Below are 21,665 nucleotides of genomic sequence, written 5' to 3'. Positions count from 1 at the left end.
AATCTGCATGGGGTGAAATTTTCTCTAAGTTTGCTTTTAAAAAAACAAACTGGAGAAATCTGAGAACAGATTTTATCACACATCACCACACTGACCATCACAACGATGAACATCTGTAGATTCTTATGTTCACTGTAAGTATTTCTCACTTCAGCCAGAAGGGTAAATGATAGCAGCAATGAGCTGTCATCCTCTGCACTGGCCAGCACTGCATGAGGAAAGGACACTACTAGTGTTTTGCATCTAATTCCTGGCCACAAAGTAGTAGCAAAATTAGAAGCAAATATGCTTTTCTGCACTCCTTTCTGTTCCTCAAGTTTAATCTCTTCTGCCATTCCACTTTGAATATTGATTTCAGTCTCCTCCTTCCTTTCCCCCTTTCGACCTAGCTCCATACAAATTTCAGCAGGCTTCTCACTCACTAGTGGGCCCTCTGCACTATCGAGTACAGTTCCGGTCTCATACTTGCACAGCTTCACCTTCCCATTATCTTTTCAGACAATTACAATCTCTTCTTCCAAGTGCCCTGAATCTTGCTTTCATCCTAGGAAGACACTCATCGCCTCAGGACCTTTAATTCTTCTCCTTATTAACTAGCTCTGATAAATTGCTGCTTGGAGACATTAGGCCCCGCGTATTTCTACAGCCACGATCCTCTGCTGATTTACATCTTGTTGCAGAATCAAAGTGGAAATTCAGGAAGTGCCACGTTTCTCTGCTGCCAATAACCAGTAACACTCCAAAACTGAAAACTTAGCAGATTGCAAAGCAGAAAAAAACCCCCACAATTCTTCAGGAAGAAACAAATGCCTACATATATTTATTTAAATGTCAATTTAACTTGACAAGCTGTGCTAAAATCTTTCTGGTACTGTTGTGCAGTTCTGGCCACTATCACAAGGCACGAGCTGATCAATGTACATTACTTCTTCAGAAAAACTAAATAACTGATGGAACAAAGCAAAGATAAGAAACTGGTGGTAAAGACAGCTGTCTTCAAAGACAGCACTTAATCCAGGTTGGTGCCTGAAGTCTTACTTTCCTGAGAAAACTGCATTTCTAACTTCAAAATTGGTCTCACAGAATTGTTTCACAAGCTTCTTTTCATTTTGGAGACAACCAAGTGCATTCCGTGACTGCCTAAAAGGTAATGCCTAATTGCACGAACTAGTATGAAGCGATCACAATAAAACTGATTACTCATACAACTGGTTCCAAGCTTACCCATGCCAGTTGCCAAACAGTTCTTTTCAGTCTTTGGTTTGATCTGAGAAAATGACTTTGTTGTCCTTTTAATTCCAACTGTAAAATAAGCTTGCAATTAGATCTTTAAAGTTCAAGTGATTCTAATGAAATCTCTCATGACCAAAAATGCAAATTAATGCTTTAGTTCTACATCTTGATAGTTTAGGGAATTCAGATTGTTCTCTGTCCCAGATACACCAAAGGAAAGAAAATACGAACAAGACCAAAAACATAGGGCTAAACATACTAACATGTCACCAGAACCAGCAGTATTTTTATGCTTGCACTAGTTAGCAAAGATTACAAAACAAGAGTAAAACAGTTTTTAAAGCCTTTGATGGAAAGAGTACAAAAACTTACATTATTTCTACAGAAGTGCAATTCACAGGCACTCATTCCTGAAAACATGCATGTTTCAGCTCTTCCTTTCTCATTAAGTCAAACAACAGTTAGATAATACAGCTGAAAACAATTTTGGTACCCATGTATTGAGTTTCCCAGCACATCAAGCTGTCAGACTAACAATTAGTTTCATTTCAAATTAAACCTGACAGGCAGTTCCTTGATGAAAGAACATGTGTTGAATTAACTAAAACATCTCTTCTCTTTCGAAATACCTCCTTCATCAAGCACTCAGCTTTTGCAATAGCCTCTGCCTACTAGGTGAATTTGTTCTTCCTGTCATCCCACAAATTCTTACTATGAACACAGCAAACCTCTAACTTACCCTCAGGTGGTATACAAAATGAAGACTTCCTCCCTCTATCCCTAAAGAAAGGGACATGAAATCTGAACTTAGGCTTCCCATAATTCACTAGTGTAGCAGCTAATAATTTATAAAAACGGAATGGCAGAGAGAACTTCTACGTTAGTCTACTAAGGGAGGATGACACTATACTCTGAGGAACTGATGCTTAACAAACACAGTGTCCTCTATACTTCATTGTTTATCCTCAGTCAGATTCATTGAGGGCAATTATCCATGCCCTCAACTCTTTTGCAACTGAGATCTACAAAGCTGCTCCAGGAGAGAGAACAACAACAACCAAAGTAACACAATGAGGACAGCGGCCGCTTAGCTACCAGAAATTAAGGACACTGAAGGACAGCTGTCTTCCCATATCAAAATGAAAAGAAACACTCTGAGAAATACTAGCAAAATTAGCCTTGAAGATTTCCTTTTTTTCATTTAGCATCAGCCAGTGCTCCCTCTCATTCACAGGCTCATCTTGCCTCAGGAAAAAGTGTCAGACACACCACAGTTAGCAAATTATGTAAGAATCTGATAAGGAAATTTATTCCTTCTATATCACATGGAAGATTTTTTTTTTTTTTAGGACTGTTGATATATAAATGATACTATAAATATTGCTATTTTAAGTCTTTTTAAACCCTAAAAAGTTCTTGCTTGCAATGACATCAAATTTCTCAAATGTGCTTCTGTCATTTTTTTGCTTGGACATTTAAAAATACAGTTATAAGCTACCCAGTCATCTGAAATTTCACCAAATTAGAAAACAACATAATTAAAGTACTAACTGTAGATATAATCCATCTCAACTCAGTTCTTACACTCTCTTAGGAAGTTCCAGAGTATCTTACTGATCTGTCTCTTTTTAACAGATTTGGAGTACGTCAGAGATTTTCAAAACCTCCTCAAAGCACTCTTACAGCACAATGTATTGAGAAATCTCAAGTTCAGCAGCAATGTTTACTGCATGCCAGATAATGATGAATAAAACCATTTAGGACTTACAGATGAAACCAAAACTCCACATTTGATTCATGAACTTAAGTTAAGAACCAACACATCTGCACAGACCACTGTTAAACTTATTGACAAAGTCAACTTCTGCATCTTAAGATATGAAACTGCACTGGATTCAACTTCTCAGTGATCCATTATGGAACACACAGCAGCAAAGGAGGGATATTTGTACCTCAGCGGTGATAACCCAGCAAAGGTCCAAGGCTTAAGGCCAGATACAGAGGGGAAGAGAACAGTTTGAAACTAGCACCTCCACACCTTAGCCTAAGAGTGTAGCAGCCACCTGATCGATCCCCTTGCAGGGCTCCTCAGCAATCTCTCATTTCACCTGGGCCTAGCTGAAGACAGATTGGGAAGTCAGCTTTGTCCCCCCATAAGACTCAACGCTTTTCTCCTCCAGAAGGTATCACAGACGGAGGTGGAAGGCTAGCAGTTTCATCTGCAGCTCCAAAAGCCTTAGAAGCTGCTTCCCTGGTTGGCCTGGAAGAGTAAACATAGGGCTCAAAACCTACATCAATAACCTCAGGCAACAAATTCTTCCTTGCAGGTGGATGCAAGGGAAAGAAGTTGATTCGCATTCTGGCTGCAGCCTAGATTTGAGTAATTTTATCTCTTAACTAGCACAAAATTGTGTTAGCCCACGACCAGGGCTCCAAGGTTAAATGTTCTAACAAAGGCACAGCTCTTACTACAGAACAGAGAGATTTACGTATTTTACCAGTTGTCTTACCCTGCTCACAGCACACTATTTCTAACTCAATCTTTCTTTCTTTTCCCACTACCATACCACAGACAGGAATCTAGCAAAGATGGCAAGGTACCACATGAACATTTCAGACAGTAATCAGCCTGCAAGCCTCTCAGAAGCGTTACCATGTGTGAGGCAATACAGAGACTACAGTGCACTTGAAGGAATCTTTATCAGCTTCTCACATTGCTGTGATGTATGATCATAAAAAATTCTCTACACACAGATCAGTTTGCTAGGAGACCTACCAACAAAACTTCAGTCATTTCTTTCTAGTTCATCTGAGAACAGCCACGTGTTTAATAGTTTGCTGTTCATGGGATATTCATCTTGTGTTATGGAAGAGGGCAAATAAAGGCATCACACATCACCTCCCTACCTGATTTACTGATACTTCTATTAGATCCTTCTTATTTCATAGTATTACAGAATAGTTTAGACTGCAAGGAACTTGGAGCAGAAGGTTGGACTGGTCACTTCCAAGTGCTGCGACATTACTGTGACTTGACCTGTCAATTTTTGCATACCTCCAAGAAGGATTCTGAAAATCTCCAGACACCTTCTTCAGCACCTGGACACCATCATCACTACATATTATTTTTTCCTTTCCTTATACCCAGTCAGATTTTCCTTCGCTGCCATTTGCAATCCTTGTCTCTCACTGTAGACTGCTGGGAGAAGTCCACCCCCATCTTCTCTACGATCACTCATTACGCTGTTTACTTACCAGATAATGTAGTGATCAGGCTCTCTAAGAGGGTTTACTTCTCTTTGCCCATGAAGGCCGTTTCAAATGCATTTTGAAAATATTGGTACAAGATACCAATTCTTTCAACCAACCTGTTTTGTTAATAAGGTTTTCGAGTATAATCACAGAATATCCCAAGTTGGAAGGGACCCACAAGGATCATGGAGTCCAAATCCTGGCTCCATGCAGCACCACACAAAAATCAGACCATGTGTTTGAGAGCGTTGTCCAAACGCTTCTTGAACTCCAGCAGGCTCGGTGCTGTGACCACTGCCCTGGGGAGCCTGTCCCAGTGCCCGACCACCCTCTGGGTGCAGAACCTTTTCCTAACACCCAGCCTGACCCTCCCCTGTCCCAGCCCCATGCCGTTCCCTCGGGTCCTGTCGCTGTCCCCAGAGAGCAGAGCTCAGCGCCTGCCCCTCCGCTCCCCTCGTGAGGGAGCTGCAGGCCGCGCTAGACCCAGCTCACTGACCTCTGCTCCCAGGCAGACCCCAGCCCTGACCCACCATCTCGCCTGGCTGGCGATGGGAGCTGCCCCAGGACCACCTGTCCCTGCTGTGGGACTGCCTTGCTGCACCGTGGCAGCTCCAGGCCAGGTATGCACTTTGAACTGGGTGGTTTTGGCTTGGTTCCCAGCACGTAGTATGAGCCACATAACAAGCGGGCTTCCAGCACTTACTTGGCTAGCGCTCCCAGAGGTAAGAGGTCAAATGTCTTCAGAACACAAGTCTTGCCTCAGGAAATGCTTCTATTGCCCTAGCTTAAAAAGATTTACTTTCTAACAATGTTGAAAAAGTGTCTCTGGTCCCAACTACTATGTGAATAAGTGATGGACATCAGTTCTGAAAAGTTACAGGATTGTCTGTAATTACTAGTTCACGAGTGCTACTACAGAAGTCAATGTTTACTCTGCCAATCGAATAGGAACACTTTGAGGACACTGCCTCCAAAATATCATTTCCAAATTATTTTAAGATGCCTTGCAGATGGACCAGAGACTTGCACCCTAAAAGAGAATTATCACACCAGGAGTGCAGTAAGTGGGACATGAAGAGAAGCTCAGTAATGACTAGGAAGTCATGAACATCAAATACCAAACACTGAAATACAGCAACTGTATTCCACATACAGATTTTTTAGGTTTCTTCACATACACTGGCATTTCATCTATTCCAACAGTTTACTTTATGGAAGTCAAAGCACACAAAAGATGTACAGAACCAAATTAGACTTCTAGATCAAAAACATCCATGTCTTGACATCTATCCAAAGACCGACTAGCTTCACTGCAGGATTTATTTGCAGAGACTATGCTAGTTAGACTAACATGTGATACTTAAGTTTTTCATCTATATTTATCAGGTTTTCTCAGTCTTCAACTGAAAAAACAGACAAATCTGTACAAAACCTCTGCCAGTGTTTTTTTTTTCTTTTTTTCAGCTACTCTACATTTCCTTCCTTTCCCATATTTCGAAAGCTATAACGTGGTGTTAGGGTTTTTTTGTTCTCTTTTTAATCAAGCTGTGTTTGGCAGATCATGAATCATCAACCAACACTGCAACTCATACCTACTTTCATCTTAAAAAAGAAGAAATCAAACGAAAATGTATAAATTGAAGCTCCTCTTCTCTTTGCTTTAATGACCATTTTCATTCTTCTCTCTTTTCTGATACAAAAGCTCAGTCTGTACTTATGCACGTGACTGTAGTCTGAAGAAAGCAGGAAAGAATATCAAATTTATGCTGCAGATTAAAGATAACGGAAACAACTAAATAAAGCTTAGATGAGTTAAGGTGCTGACCCATGTATTGACGTGCCAAAACTGAAGTCAAGGAAGCACTCACTGGCAATCAAACCTAAAGAAGTTCAAGAAGAAGAAAAAAAAACTTGCATCTTGTTTTGTATTAAAGAAAACTCTCAGCATCTAAACCTAGAGAGTATGTCTTGGAACTTGGTCATACACCACAGCAACAAAAGCACCTCCTCTTTGAATGCATTAGCAGTCCTAGGCTTACAGTATTGCATACATTCTAAGGAATGAGTTCCAAAGAAACTCCAACTCATTAGAATTAAGATTTATGTGAATCTTGCTGAAGTATTTTTTGCTAATTGCAGTTTATATAACAGGATGCCTCTGACCAAGCTGCAATCATATAAATGTTACAATAAAGTCAGAAGGCAGCAAGTCTACTGCAGCGAACACTTTCCTGGCAAGTAATCTGCTGCAATGGAACAGCTAGCTCTATCAACTGCAACAGCAGACTAAATAAAACTCTGATGATATAACAAGCATTTTCAATGTTTTCTTCAATTCTCTCATGCCTTTCTGGCTTCTGGTACCAGTGCCCTGGAAGCAGCTGAGTGAAATTTCTTTCTGATTTGCCCAATGACAGTTTAAAAATAAATAAATAAATAAATCTTAAGTTTATTTTAATGCTAAACTGCTTCAACATTCAGTGCCTGACACAGTTGAGGCAGAAGAAACTTAACAAGGGAGAGGAAGGTGCTACTTGAAAAGCTAGATCCCCCCTTAGCACACATAGTGTCAGTCACACCTCCTACTCATTTTTAGCTCATGGCAATTTCACTTCAAACATAGGTTTTTGATTCTAAATAAATGAATAGCATCTGGTTCTTTGGCAGCTTTTTCTGATGGAAATTCATACCTTTAGCTTCAGAAAGGCCCCCAGAGTTGCCGAATATTTAAATAACAACTATTTGGGCTTAGTTGGCATAATGAAAAACATTTGATTATACTGTTGGGTTTGGAGATTCCTGTGTGTTACAATGCCTATGTAATACCTCTTTCAACATTGTTTTCTGCTTTCAAATTAGCAGAGTGACCTTCATTCCATGTATTACACTACTTTGGAAAGATACCAAGAGAAAAGCACAATGCAAAATACCTGCTAAAGTTATTAGCTTGAGGTATTTTACTTTTTGTACAGACACAATGTCGTGCTAAATAAGCTATGTCACTCAAGACACTACTTCGCTTCAGATCATTTTACTCCCGCATATGACTAAGCTTTTCTCACTTTCTTCATCACACAGAATACAAATCACAGGCTTTCATTCTTCTAAAATCATTTTCTTATACCAGCTTGGCTGACAATTCAACTCAGCTTTCTAGCTAATTTCATAAGACAACATATGTTTCTTTGGGACTGAACCCGGCTCTCACTGAGATGGATGGTGTATCTTCTTACTCACTTTGGGGGGGGGGGAACATCAGATCTTTTCTTAGTTCTTTTCACACATGCACACAGTACTTGGTGAATATGAAAAGAGCTATCCATATAATACCGTAACTAGCACTTACATTGATGGATTTATCAACTTACTGCTTCAAGCATCAAGAAATACTGGAAGCATGCACCAGTGTTTCAGAAGACTCATATCTTCCTGTAAGAGAATGCTTCATTCATAATCTTGTTTAGTTTCTCTTCCATTCCCAACATGCACAGATGTTTTCACTTAATCAGAGATATTCACAAACTCTTTTCTTGCTTTACAGAAGTTCTGCATTTAAAAGTCAGTATTATGTATGCTATTTCTGTATTTATAGTTAAATCTATAACCATAAATGCATTTGATAAGGTTCAACACAGGTCATGGTAATTTTTTTGCTACTTCTCCTAGTGACTGGTCATCTGGAGAAGGTATTGTCCTGAAACAATTGCATGAAAATTGCTAATACTTTTTGTTTTCATAATTAAACAAATTATGCATGGATTAAGAGATGCTCAAGCCTAATAAAGTTAATCATAAGCACTATGCAAAAGATTAAGACATGAAAATGAAGAATGAGGTGGGAAAATGTGTTGAGAGCAGTATCACTGAAACGAGAAGAATGTGATGTGTAAGAAGCTGTTCTCTTTACTGTGAAGTGAATTTAAGTCCAAAGTAAAGATGAAGAGGATGGGAGGAATGAAACAATACAAGACAAAGCACATTCTTCTGAGAAAAGAAAGATGTTTTTGAGAAGTAGAAAGCTACTTTCCCTCACTGTACTAAGATGTTTTATTCTCTGCTTAATAATATCACAGAATTATAGCTGCAGATTTTTGCAGCCCTTTTGCTAGCAAAACTTCCTTTTAGTCTTTGAAATATTTAACCAAGTAAAGAAAAAGTTCAAGTCACAGCAAATTCTGCTATGAAAAGGAGATAATGCCCAACATTTGCTAAAGCTTGTATCTTTCCCAGAAACTGCAAGCATGGTGTTTGCAGCCCAGTTGTTTTTTCCATTGCATTATCCCCAGACATTTCATTCTCTAACTAAGGCTAACTGCCTGCAAAGCTCCATACCTAAGTAATAAGAGCTAAAAGACCAAAGACATGAATAAAATCCTCAGGAGTCATATCCACTACACCCATACAGTTAATCAAGTTTTTGTTGTTTTGCTTGACCATGTGAAAACTCGCTCTTTGTACATAAACTTTGTATCAAGCCGACTCAGCTCACAGAGGTAACAGAATGAGGCTCCAAAAAGATCAGGAAATAGACTGGCAAAAGAAATGTGAATTCTGTCAAAGAAAAGGATCTGCATGTGGATGACTAATGCTTGTACATAACATCAGTTTATTCCTTCAGAGCTGCCTCCACCAACACAGTAGCACAAGGGGCCTCTTCAGGCAACAAGGTGGCACTGTTCCCAGAAAGGGAGTCTCAGTCAACCCTCAACCTATCTAGGGATTTTCCTCTCAAAAAATTAAAGCAGATGATAGAGCCTATCCTACTAGAGCTTGTCCTACTCCATCTCTTAAAAAAAAAATATTGAATATTCATTACACTAAATCAATGCCCATTTTTCCAACATTTTGTTTGTATAGATATAGGAACATAAGAGTTCTTTCAAATATATGTTGGTGAACTACATGTGACAAACACTAATGCACTACTCGTTCTGAGTATGTGCAGTAGTGCTACATGTTCACAGGGCTCTGGTTTCTATGTTTAACAAGCTGTAATTTTTTTTTTTTTTTTGCTTAGAACTTCCAAGGTTTCCTTCTGTCAAGCATCCTTGTCTCTAAAACAGACAATATTAGAACAAATTGGACTGAAACATCGTCACCCATGATGTTAATTACCTCCTACAAGCCAGTGCAAGTGAACTGAATACCAGATGTCATTTCCAGTTCCTGGCCACGGTGAATGGCAGCTGCTTCAAAATTGAAGGGTCAAGACTTAGACTCTACAGCTCCTGCCCCAGTTAAATAACCAGAAAAGGGTGAAATACAAGGAACAGAAATAATTTCCAGCATTTCCATATTTAGGGTGTAAAGAAGTATACGTGTCTGCTCTAATGGCTTAGTTGTATAATTTTTTTTTTTAATTCTGTCAGAAGTTTGCATAACAAGGGACACTACATGGCAAAAAAATAAATATTTCAGTGACAGCAGACTCTTCAGTGGCAAATGAAAAATGGAAATATTGCCTGCAGCTTACTTCTTGTCAGTTACAAGAAAGCTACGTGAGGAAAAGGAAAAACAAACTGATTTCTGAATGAAAGTATAAATCCACAGACTAGACTTAAAAAGATTTCCACTGCACTTCTAGAAGAAAAAAAAAACATGCGTAGCTTAACTAGAATATTCAGACTTAAATAACAGAGATACCTGAAGAATGACAGGGACCTTCAACAATTCCTCTCTCACTGTGAAACTGAGTAAGAACGGAGACAGGCTCTTTGACATATGGTCACCCATATGCTTCATTAGCACGGTTTTGCTTTTGAGTCCCCACATTCTAAATTATCCTCTTCAATTTTTCTTTTTCTATTGCACAATAAATACAGCCAAGGCCAATACCCCCATCCTAGACTGAATTAAAATCCAGGCTGCATAATTTATTCTTTCCATAGTTTAGGGGAAAGTCAGATGTAATGCTGGATTCACAATTTCCAGGTAAGCTGAAGATACAAACCACATACAATTTACATATGGATACTGAAATACCACTCTACTGCGTTTATACTCAGTAATTACCCCAGTTTGTATTAGAAATACAACAGAAGAAAAGGAAATACTCTTTAGTCATGAAAGCCTTTGCAGTTTGTCCTGTTTGTTACAGGATAAAATGAGCCAGGTTTGCTTTACTTTTTCTGAAACCATCCAGATACCAATATGTGATTATAGTTTCTTCTTCCTGAGGTCCTAGAGAGACAGTTAAATGAAGCTGTTGTGCAAAACTGAATGAGTCATTCTCACTTCAAGTTATCTGCTTTTCAGTATTTATTATGGCCACAGTCAGATTTTGGCACAGGACTGAGCGCAGTGTTACAAATCTCAGTTAAACATGCATTCTAATAAAGTCCTGAATTATGAGCAGCCTATTTATTCCAAATGACAAACAGTCCTGAAAAATGATGGTTTCTATTCATCACCCTACTTCTAATTGTTTCACCTTCATCCAGTACCACAAAACTTTCCAGCAGTAATCAGTATGACTGTCAATCAAAACTGCAACCATATCAAAAAAAAATAATGAATCAACGCATGTCTTAAGCAATTACAGAAACACAAGAAAAACAATAACTGATCACACCAGAAGTTCATCCAGACAGCATACTATCTCCAACCAAGCTGATCAAAATCACTGTTGTCCTAAAGAGCACGTGGGCCGCAGACCTCACCCTCACATTCAAGTTCACTGCTGACATCCTGACCACAGCGGTGCCACTGGTTTTGGATGCCACGAACACATGATCTTTAGTTCACCTAAATCCAGCAATGCAACTCTTCCCTTCCTTCATTGAGCTCTTCCCATATAATCAGATCTAGCCATTCCTCTAAATAGAGCTTTATTTATGGCACACATATAAAGACATATAAAAATGCTTCCATTAGCATTCAAGGCTGAGAGTTGTCTTGTAGGAAGAGTTTAAAATTAGTATAAGATCGTCTTACCACGTATTGTTTTAAGGAATCACAAACTGCCATGATGACAAGTCAACCTACCACAAAATGGCAGGTTGTCATAACATTTTTATTTTAGGAACCAGGACCGAATAAAATACTTTGCAAAGTAAATTACAGTAACTGGATTGCAAGGTGTTAAGTAACTAAGAAATAGAAGTATCTAAGATCTACATGGTGAATGTTATTTTAAAGGCATTTTGTCACTGCACTGTATCAGCTTTGCTTATATTAACACTAGGAACACTAACCCAGTGTCTTATTCTGCAAACACACTGCAAAAACAATGTTATCTGTCTCGAAAGCTACAGGTACTTTTATGAACTCTAGCTGCAAGCTTTCTTACTTGGCAACTATCTAGATTCCCATGCTGATGTGCAAACTCGGACAGGACACATTCTGAGAGTTCCCAGGGAATTTTGAAAGAATTTGAAATCTGCTGCAATTTATTGCTAGTTCCACTAATCTGTCCTCAACTAAGCCTACAGTAAGATTAAAACAATCGCTAGGTCATCTTAGCCTCCCTCTTAACACACAAAAATTGTTACTGTGTTTTATTATTTTTTATTGTCAGCTGACAGTATCACCTAGTAAGAACTGCTTGAAGGTCTATTGTTTCTTTTGACTTTGAATGCAACAGGGAGCACAGATTGCATCATACCAAAATACCACCTTAAAATTGTCTTAAAATGGGAAAGACTGAAAATGTAACAGGAGAAAGTTAAACATCTGCTCTCCTCATCTGCTTAGTGAGGAGACATAAAATACCAGCTAGCAATGACCGAAAACTACATTGATGCCAGAGAAACCAGAACAGAATGCTAGTGGCTTCTTCTACCCCTGCTGATAAACCTCTCTCCACTGGCATCAGAAATACAGATGTTTTACAAGGTCACCATGGATCACCAAGAGCAGAGGCACAGAAACTCTAGGGGACTGCACCTCCCAGAATGAAAGCAGTGAGCACACTGCAACCACGTAATTTAAAATTTGCAAACTGCTTTATGTACTATGGCCCGTGGAATTTGCTTATTCTGCCTATAGCTTTGATTTAAATCAAAGAAAGGAAATTCAGACCAAAGCTGTTTGTATTAAAATACATGCTCAAGAATAATTGTATGCATGAGTGCCTAAGGGACAGATAACGGATTATCTACAAGAAAACCAAAGCAAAAAGCAGACTCCAAGTTCGTATTTTGACAATGAATTGATTGGATGGCTAAAGCCATGGATTTTGAGGTGCCACAGCTAACTATACACTAGTTAATGAAGTAGCTCCAGAAGTCATTCAACTTTCTACTCTCCTTTAGGCGCAAAAATTGCTCCTGGATCTGCTTTACAGTATTAATAGGGGACACATATTTGTTAGCATCTTATTTAAGACCATGGACTTCCCCTCCTGGTCATTCCGTCGGTCGCGCTCTGTTTTGCACCGTGGATTGATCTCGGGGCACCTGACCTGGACTTGCTGCAGAGAAAGCTAATCTCCAAGGACACACCTAATACGTGCCAGCTATTATTGGTCATTTGGAGCAGAGAACCAGACTAACTGACCTCCAGAACACACGTGTGTGAACATTAAGTTCTCAGCACCGTTTCCCTCTGTAGATCTGCTTTTATTGTGCCACAGTACTTGCTAGACCAGGCACAGCCAAATATAGCAAGGTAAAACTTTAACTTTTCCCGACACTGTTTGACTGAGAGACGAAAGTGATAAACTTGTTTGAAGAAATGAATAAAGGAGATAGCTATGCTGTACTACAGGTTTAGATCTGTGAGCAGCCATAAAAAGTCTTCTCATTTGGATCCTAATGAGATTGCCTCAACACAACATTGGCATGCCAAGAAAAAGGAAGAAATGGCAGGTATAAAACATACCCTAAATAAAAGCATGCATTCCCAAGAGTAACTACAAAATACAATTTCATCCTTTGGACAAAACTCAACTGCAATACAAACTCTGTTGCAACTTATGTTCCACTACGCAGAATTACAAGATGACTGATTTGGTTAAAATTTAGTTTTCATTTAAACATATAAATTAAAATTACTTTCTCCTTCACGTAAACATGCTACTTCTTTCCTATTCACATTATGATTTAGTAAATAAATTAGTTTTATTCACAGACGTTTTCACAATGCCTTTTTTCTTACCATTGTTTTAGATGTTAAATAAACATTATGTAAGTATGCCTACTTACCAAAGTACAAGAGTAGCTATGACTTTCTTTTCTTGCCTTGAGCAAATTGCAAGGACAAAGCAATGGTAGTACATAAGGCTTTTACATAAATATAGTGTTGGCTACAAAGAAAAACAGCAAGCCAAGGAAAGCAGAAAAAAAAAAAGAAAGCTTTTGTATGAACATATAGCTTAGTTCATTGAATCTTTCCTGCCTTCATTTCTACACAGCAGTCACTTAGCAGATTTACCAGGTAACAGCTGTCTGTCTTGGTATCCTCCAGCACTAAAAGTGGAATTACCATGTAAAACAAAAGTGGCTAATATTAATAACTTTATTTTTACTTGTCTTTGACTACCATATTGTCAAATACCTCTCAGAGAAGGGATTATGAACTGAACAGCAGAAGGAATCAACTAGCACATGGCAAGAAGACTTCACATACAGGATATGTAGGCTGACAGTCTAATGCTTGTGTCCAAACGTACCCAGACCGTTTCTGCACAGTCTGAAATGATGTTCAGAGATTTTTAGGAAAGTTGATGTCTTTCTTTAACTGCATTTTTTTCCCTCTATCCTTCTCTTACCTGCCAGAATCATATAAAGGAGGTCTGACAAGGTAAAAATACCTAAATTCCCCAAATATCTTGAAGGAACATATAACTTGCTACTGCTTGAAATCAATTTTGATACAAAACCAACCGTACCATTTGTTTACTATCCGCAAGGAAAACAAACTGCTGATAATGTTCAAGGTGATGGAAATTAGCTGTAGCATATGCACAAAAACAAAATGCTCACCTGCTGGTTTCCCAGTCTTGGTCATCCTTATCTTTTTCTTCTTTGGCATCAGAATTGTGTGGGTGTTTCTGCACAATCCGCATCCCGCCTGCTTTCACTGGAAAAAAAAAAATGGAGAAAGACACAACAAGTCTCAGTCAAACCAGTATATGTGAAGAACGAATGTTTTAAGGATGACACCCCCTCGCACACACACTGTATTTTGCAGAGTAATTTAATAATAATCACAGTTTGAGAAAGGAGCCCAAGCTGTTTAGAAGTGGCAAATCTAAGGAGCAGCTACTTCAGGACTGCATCTGCCATCTCCACTCATCCTGGGAGGCAGCCGCTTGTTTTATCACCCGCTTTCAATACTGTTTTAGGAAATTCAACTCTGTTTTAACTCTTCCCCCCACGTCTGTTAACTTGTAGCAATCAGAAGAAGAAACCAAGGCGATGGCTTGCATAATGCTACACAAAAGTCCACAAACTTGGAAATTAAATACTCTCATAAAACAAGAAGGGCTGAGGAATCTCATTTGTCATTTCAAGTTAAAAACTACAGCTATTATATAGTCATATTTTGTAAACAGCATAGTATAAAGCAAAGTTTAGGAGGCCTCCTAACTTGCATTTAGAACAGAGCTTTTCATTTTGCAAAACTATTACCGCATTTCCAATCCTTGTCATGATTTAGTTTTAGAAATGATGCAAACAGAAAAGAATCTCTCTGAAACACAAAACAAGAAGTGAAAGCAAATCCACTTATGTTCATCATCTATCCCCAGTAATGCTTAAATTTGAAATAGGAGCTAAACCCAGACTTTAACGCTGCAGCTACTAAGTGGAGCAACAGGCAGGATGGTTTTGATCTGCTTTCTGTTTTAATACTACAGGGTTTCGTCTGCTTCAACTATTGCTATAGGTGCTTACAGTGAAACATGGGATATATGATGCATCTTGTCAGCTAACTGGATGTGCTACACTGCAACCAGTCACCAACCAGAAAACCCCTAGGGCAGTCAAGAGTCAATGAGAACACCTACAGATGTGCTGGTCTGTGCTGGAAAGTCCACAGGCAGCCTGAGACATCACATAGTGGCAGGGCACAGACGTGGGCGACTGAAAAGGAGCTGAAGCAGCTTGTCCGTGTGGTTACGGGAGGCTGGGACTTCTGACAGCCCTTTTGTACCCAGCCATAGAGAAATTAAGGTACCTCACAACCATTCAGTACCAATCCCTGAAGCCTAGGAGCAGGTAAAGTTCTTAGTTTTTAGCTCAGCTTTTCAGAGCAGCGACGAACAGACACTCCTGAGCACAGGAGTGCTCAGCCTGCTTCAGGGAAGGAAATAAAGGGAAAGTGACCTGCCCCAAGAAGAACTGCATGTTTGGTCCCTGGATTTGTTAAATAGATTTTTAAGCTTTGTGATATTTGAAAGACAAGATTCTGATTTGATAAAGGACCTTAAAGACAAGCAATCAACAGGGGAAATAAAAAGAACTTTTATCAACAATAAAAACTCTGGCATTATCATGCATTGAAAAAAACACACAACGTATTAACCGTTTTTGTATTCTCTCCAGCATACAACCTACAATACTTAAATTTGTGAAACATGTTTGAGATGGCACAGGGAAAGACAGAAAGATTAGGTAACAAATAAATGTAGTTTTAGAGATGGCACAAAAATAAAAATTCCTATTATTTTCTCCTGATGCAAAGTCCTTACACATTCAAGGTGGTTCATAAAAGCAAACACTGAATTCTACCAAGTGCTGTCCTGTTCTAATGTCTCCATTTAACTTAATCAAAGTGCTTGATACATCCACAAGCCAGAACAAGAGCAAGACTGATCAGCTAAATAGCTGACACTATATGCCACATCTGAGACAGAAATAAACTACATCTAAACATTTATGCTTTTACAAATCCAAGTATTCATCTGTATTCTGTAGAAAACCTATCAACTGAACTAAAAAGAGTACAAGGCTATAGAAATGATTTATTTTTAATCTACAGTCTGATGGGACAGCATTGACCTGCAAAAAAAGTCCTAAAATCCTTACTTGCAGCACTTGTTTTACTTTACCTTCATTATTTTTTATTAACAGTAATTTATAGACTTAAAGCCTTGCACAATCAGTTCCTCTTAGCTCAATTTAAAATCACTTTTTGTGGAAGATGCTATCGCCCATCTGCCAGGTCACAAAACAGCATTTCCAGAGAACACCTGCGTGCTCCCACATTGCAGCTTTTCACTATCTGAGAGAGAACTAAGGGAAACAACCAGGGACTTAGCACAAACTTAGCTGGCCAAAATCCCTCCTGGTTTATATTATCTATCATCAGGCAACCAGCCACTTGTTTTCACTATTTGTCACTAGCAAGGACATCCAACTAACACGATCAGATTTCTCTACAGGTAGAGTTATGAAGGATTAAAAAACAAATAAGCAGACAATTAAAAGGCACGATAGCGAGTGACCAATGCAACAGGTTTGTTTTTTTTTCCCCCTCACTAATATCTACTGGCATAGTCATCTAGAAGTACATTGGTGCATAACTGAATGATCTTCAGTAATCCAGGGTTACTGTGCAAATCTGAAAACCAAAAGAAGAATCCAGCTGACAAGTGCAGTAATAATCTGAATTTCTGAGAACAAAAGTGGAATATTTATATAAGCATCCTGTACATGCAGCTGAGGTACATCTATGCCACCCAAGATACGATACAGTCATACCCAATCTGGTTTCAAAAGACTTTGCTTAAGAAGAGAAAGAATCTCTCTGCAACATAAATGACTTCTGTTTTCAAAAGATTTCAACCCAGCTACATGTCAGTGTTGGGCAGAGAAGAAATGATTATATGCACCAACTTAAAGTAAAAAATGCTCCATTTGTGAGATTTTCTTGGATTAAGAGGATTCATCTATTTCTTACTTGCCTGGTTTTCACCAAACAGCTTCACTGACGCTTACTACAGTGATTTTGTTACTTAAAAGTTGTTATTAAGAGAATATGAGCTCAGATTTTCCTACAGCAAATCCTTCACAGAGCGGAAAAAGCATTTAAATAACTGAGAAATCACCTTCCAAAACGCTGCCAAAAATAAATGCCCAAAACAGGAAGGTGTCAACAATTGTACTGGGAGTGGGAACAAGCCAGTTTCCACAGGCCTCAGACTGCAGTTACTGAGGGGGATCCTGGCAAGGGCAGGAGCCCAGGGAGCAGCTGCAGGTGGTGGGGGGCTGATGGAGAAGCCACCAGCTTCTAAGGCGAGAAATAAAGAGGGGAACCAGTTACCGGCAACAGCAGAAGTCTGTTTGCCCAGTTGCTGGATGACAGCTTAGCTCTGGTTATTAACTATTGTTTGCCATGTTTGCTCTGAGGGGCAGACAGAAGCGTCTTGTTTATTCTGTGACTGGCAACCTGTGTTCCCCTTAAGGGTACATCTCTGCCAGACACCCTTTTGGAAATGCATTAAGCTACCACATTAATCAGTTACTATTCAAGACAATCTGGAATCGGTAATCATTCTCATTTTACTTACCCCTTCCTTCCTCCTAGTTTCCAAGACTTACTCCCGAAATAAATCACACCAAGTCACAGAAAGCACCAAGTGCCTGCAGAACCACTGCAAGCCTGGGCACTGCTCATTTAGATGGGTGATGTGCAACCTCACGGCCAGAGGCAGTCCCTTCTGGGCAAACCTTTTGGTGCACGTGATATCACCCACTGTACCAGAAATCAACAGTACAACCAAGATCTTTAGCACCTCCCTGCTTTCCTTCAGCGTAGTATTAAATATTAATACAAAATTTATTTCTCATGAACCATATCAATATAATGGAATCTGTTATTATAAGATGTATGAAAAGCTAATACTGAGGGAAACTTTAAACAAGCCCTTCTGCACGCTTAAGGGAACATACGTTAGTGTCTGACAAAACAAGAATGGAAGTAAGAGTTATTATATACCATTATTTCATAGAAATCCTGGCTTAGAGCTATTTTTTTTAAATGCAGAACAAAAGCACGTAACTATTTCCATGAATCTATTGTAAAGCTTCATAAATAAACTATTAATACAATCACCTTGCTTTATTCATCCACAGTAGCTATTAGAAGAAATGAACAGCTGAAAGCATAATTACACAGCCGTTTTCAGAGTGACTGCAAGACGTACAAAACCTACTCAGCATTGTATTATGGATACATTGATCTTACTGACAGATGGATATATATATTTATACATGAGGGTCCCAACTTAAGCTTTATTAAGTTTCAGAACGGAGTTCAAAGTTGCTTCGTGTACCCTGTTGCCAGCCTGAGGTCTTAAGGTTTCTTTCCATTTCATTATCCTTTCTGTTTTCAAGTGTTTTTCTTATCTTTCCGCCTCGCCCCCCATGGGAAAGATCAATGCAGAGAGGAAGCTAACAGACTGAATGCAGTCATAAGCAAGGGCTAACCAGGCACGTGAAATATAACGAGTTTGTCAATTCAGCTTCAATTTCATGATCTAAATCTTTCCTAACATTTACGCACGCGATTCATACTCAGCGGGGTAATACATCCCTAATTACAGAAACAACCATATGCAGCAAAAACAGAGCTGTCGAGCCATTAGTCAAAAAAGTTCCCCCATTTGCATCTTCGCCTTGCTAGAAATTAGCCTTTTTATTTATAAGCGCTATTCCAGCTGCATACAAGTAGTCATTTTTTGTTGGTGTTTTCAAGAATTCCTTACTTCTATTTTATTAAAACTTCCTTACAAACTGCCATATGGCATTACATTATTATTCGAGGATCTAAACCAGCTTGGGATAGAGGATTAAAACCCAGCTTCAGCCTGTACAGTAAGTATAAACTGCCATTAGTCAGCACATTTATTGTGGATTCTCGAAGTGTTAAAAGGACCACGCGTCAGAGGGACTTTCTTCTGCCAACCAGTTCAAAACCACCCTCCTGCAGGAATGACTTGAGGATACTGTAAAACATCGGTTGTCTCTGGCCTCAAAGACAGAGTTGGCGATCCCCTTCCAAAGCTGAATTGGTGCATACTCACAGAATACCCTCAGGGTTGCTACGGACCTTAGAAGGTACAAAGCTGAGCAAGGTCTTCAGCTCGTACGTGGATGCAAGTCTTAAAAAGGAAAAGAAAATGCTGAAATACTCTGACAGCAATGAAAACCTGTATTGTACTGCAATTACAATTTTGCACTGTGCATTGCTCATTTCTAAAGGTGGCCTGTGAAGCCTAAACTAGGCCTTTAAAATAAAAAAAATCCCACGTTTAAAAACACAGGTTTTGAAACAAAACTTTAAAACATACAACAAAATAAAATAACACAGCCACTAAGCAACTAACTGGAAATAGATGCCACTCATCCTTTCTCCCTGTCAGTCGATGGTTTAGCTGTGCCCTCTGGTTGCACCAGCCTAACATCTCAATAATTCCTTCACACTGAAGCTGAACTGAAAGTGAGTGGATTTGAGGAGCTATGGCAGCAAAAACCATTGACATCTGGCAAATTAGTTTGGCTTAGTTACCTGAACCAGCTCACCACCAGGTCAGGCAAGGGCTAACGCTGGGACAGGGCAGGCTGCAGAAGTGGGACGACTCTGCTCAGCCAAGGGATCAGCTTAACTCAGCTATTGAATTGCATTTGCCACACAAAGGAAAGCAATTACCTCTCACTTCTCTTATCTATTTAAAGGAATTTCAGGTCCTCGCTATAGTAAAGAAGCAGAATTCAATTCAGGTTCGAGGACTGCTTTCAAATTTGCAACATAAAATTTAGCTATTATATCCCATCAAATTATTTGAATTTGAAACTAGCTGTTCTGTGAATTGAGAATTTCAGCATTTTTGGACTGAAATACTTGAAAAACTATTCCACGAGGAAGCGTTACAAAACGTAAGAAAAGGTGTCAGCGCAGGGACACTGTTCCCCTTCTAATAGCGCAGTTCCCCTTTCAATAGAGCAGCAGTAAAGAGGAAGAAAACCGAACAGCAGCAAGGAACAGTCCCACTGTGCAGAGGAGCTCTGGCCGTGGCTGGTGACGGGTCGATGCCACACCAAAGGCAGGCCCAGCTGCTCCCCACGCCCAACCACTGCTTCCCTCACCCCTCAGCACGTAACACCGGGTGGAAACGGCCAGAACGGCCTCGGCGGGGCACTCAGTGAGCACCTCGCTTCCCACCAGGCCCACCCCCAGGATTAAAGCTGGGGACGAGCCAGCACCCAGCCAGCTCGCCCCGCTGGCGCAGCGAGGCAGAGTGCCGGCACAAAATGGATGTGGGGCGCGCTGTCAGCTCCCTGCCCGCGGGCTGCTCCTTCCCCGCCCCGCGCAGGCAGGGCACGGCTCTCTCCCTAAGGCTGCGGCGGGACGAGAGCCGCACAGAGCCAGCCCGGGGGCTCCGGGGGGCTTTGCTCCGCGGGGACGCGGCGCCGGAGCAGCCCCTGCCCGCCCTCCTGCCCGCGCAGCCCGGGGCACAGCTCCGCTCCGCTCCGCTCCGTCCCCCCCAGGCCCGTCCCCGGAGGCGAGCAGAGCAGGAAGGAGCGGTGCGGCGGCGGCAGTACCAGCAGGAGGGTGTCCGGCCCGCGTCTCGGCTTTCTCCTTGGGGGGCGAAGACATGGCGGTGGTGGCGGCTCCCGCAGTGCCCGCACGGGCGCGCCCCTACCCCGCTCCCCCGCACCGGCCGCTCCCCGCTCCCCGCCGAGGCCGCGCCCCCTGTCAACGTGGCTGCCCCGGGGCTCCGCCGGGCCGCGCCCAGGCACCGTGGGGGCGGCACCGGGCCCGGCCCGGCCCAGCCAGGCCCCCCGGGCACGGAGGGTGAAGCCGGGCCCGGCCCCCTTCCTCACCCGCCTCGGGGCTGGAGGCTGCGTGGTGTACGCGGGGCCCGGGTCTGAAAATTTAGTGCTCGCCGCCGCTGCTGGGCGTGCAGTGAGCGTTGTGAAACCGCCACCTTGGTGGCTTCCGTATTTTTTTCTTTCCTTCTTCTGCCCTGATATGAGTGCGGTTTGTGCAGCCGGTTCCTGCCTTTAAAAATCGCGTTTGGCTAGCGTGTGCTGTTTTAGAGGGCAGTACACCTTTTTATTTAATCATTAGGGTTGGAAAAGACCTCCAAGATCATCTGGTCCAACCATACCCCCTACCACCAATGTCACCCACTAAACCATGTCCCCAAACACCCCGTCCAACCTTTCCTTGAACACCCCCAGGGACGGGGACTCCACCACCTCCCTGGGCAGCCCGTGCAATGCACGACCACT

The 21,665-nt window shown here is 40.9% G+C and overlaps 1 protein-coding gene across 2 annotated transcripts in view; it reads right to left on the bottom strand.

Moving 5' to 3' along the window:
- Positions 1-21,089, bottom strand: part of DAP (death associated protein) — a 48,225-nt gene extending 27,136 nt beyond the window's left edge. For both annotated transcript variants that reach the window (XM_080583554.1, XM_080583555.1), the window contains exons 1-2: positions 20,973-21,089; positions 14,409-14,505 (exon numbers count right to left, since the gene is read on the bottom strand). In XM_080583554.1, the coding sequence (XP_080439680.1) occupies positions 14,409-14,505; positions 20,973-21,027 (152 nt within the window). In that variant the 5' untranslated portion in view covers positions 21,028-21,089. The remainder of the gene's footprint in view (positions 1-14,408; positions 14,506-20,972) is intronic.
- Positions 21,090-21,665: the final 576 nt, after the last annotated feature.

The sequence above is a fragment of the Anser brachyrhynchus genome (genome assembly GCF_964034855.1).
Source record: "Anser brachyrhynchus genome assembly, chromosome: 2".
Classification (NCBI taxonomy): domain Eukaryota; kingdom Metazoa; phylum Chordata; class Aves; order Anseriformes; family Anatidae; genus Anser; species Anser brachyrhynchus.
The sequence above is the reverse complement of the archived record's forward strand: the minus strand, read 5'-3'. Positions and strand labels throughout refer to the sequence as shown.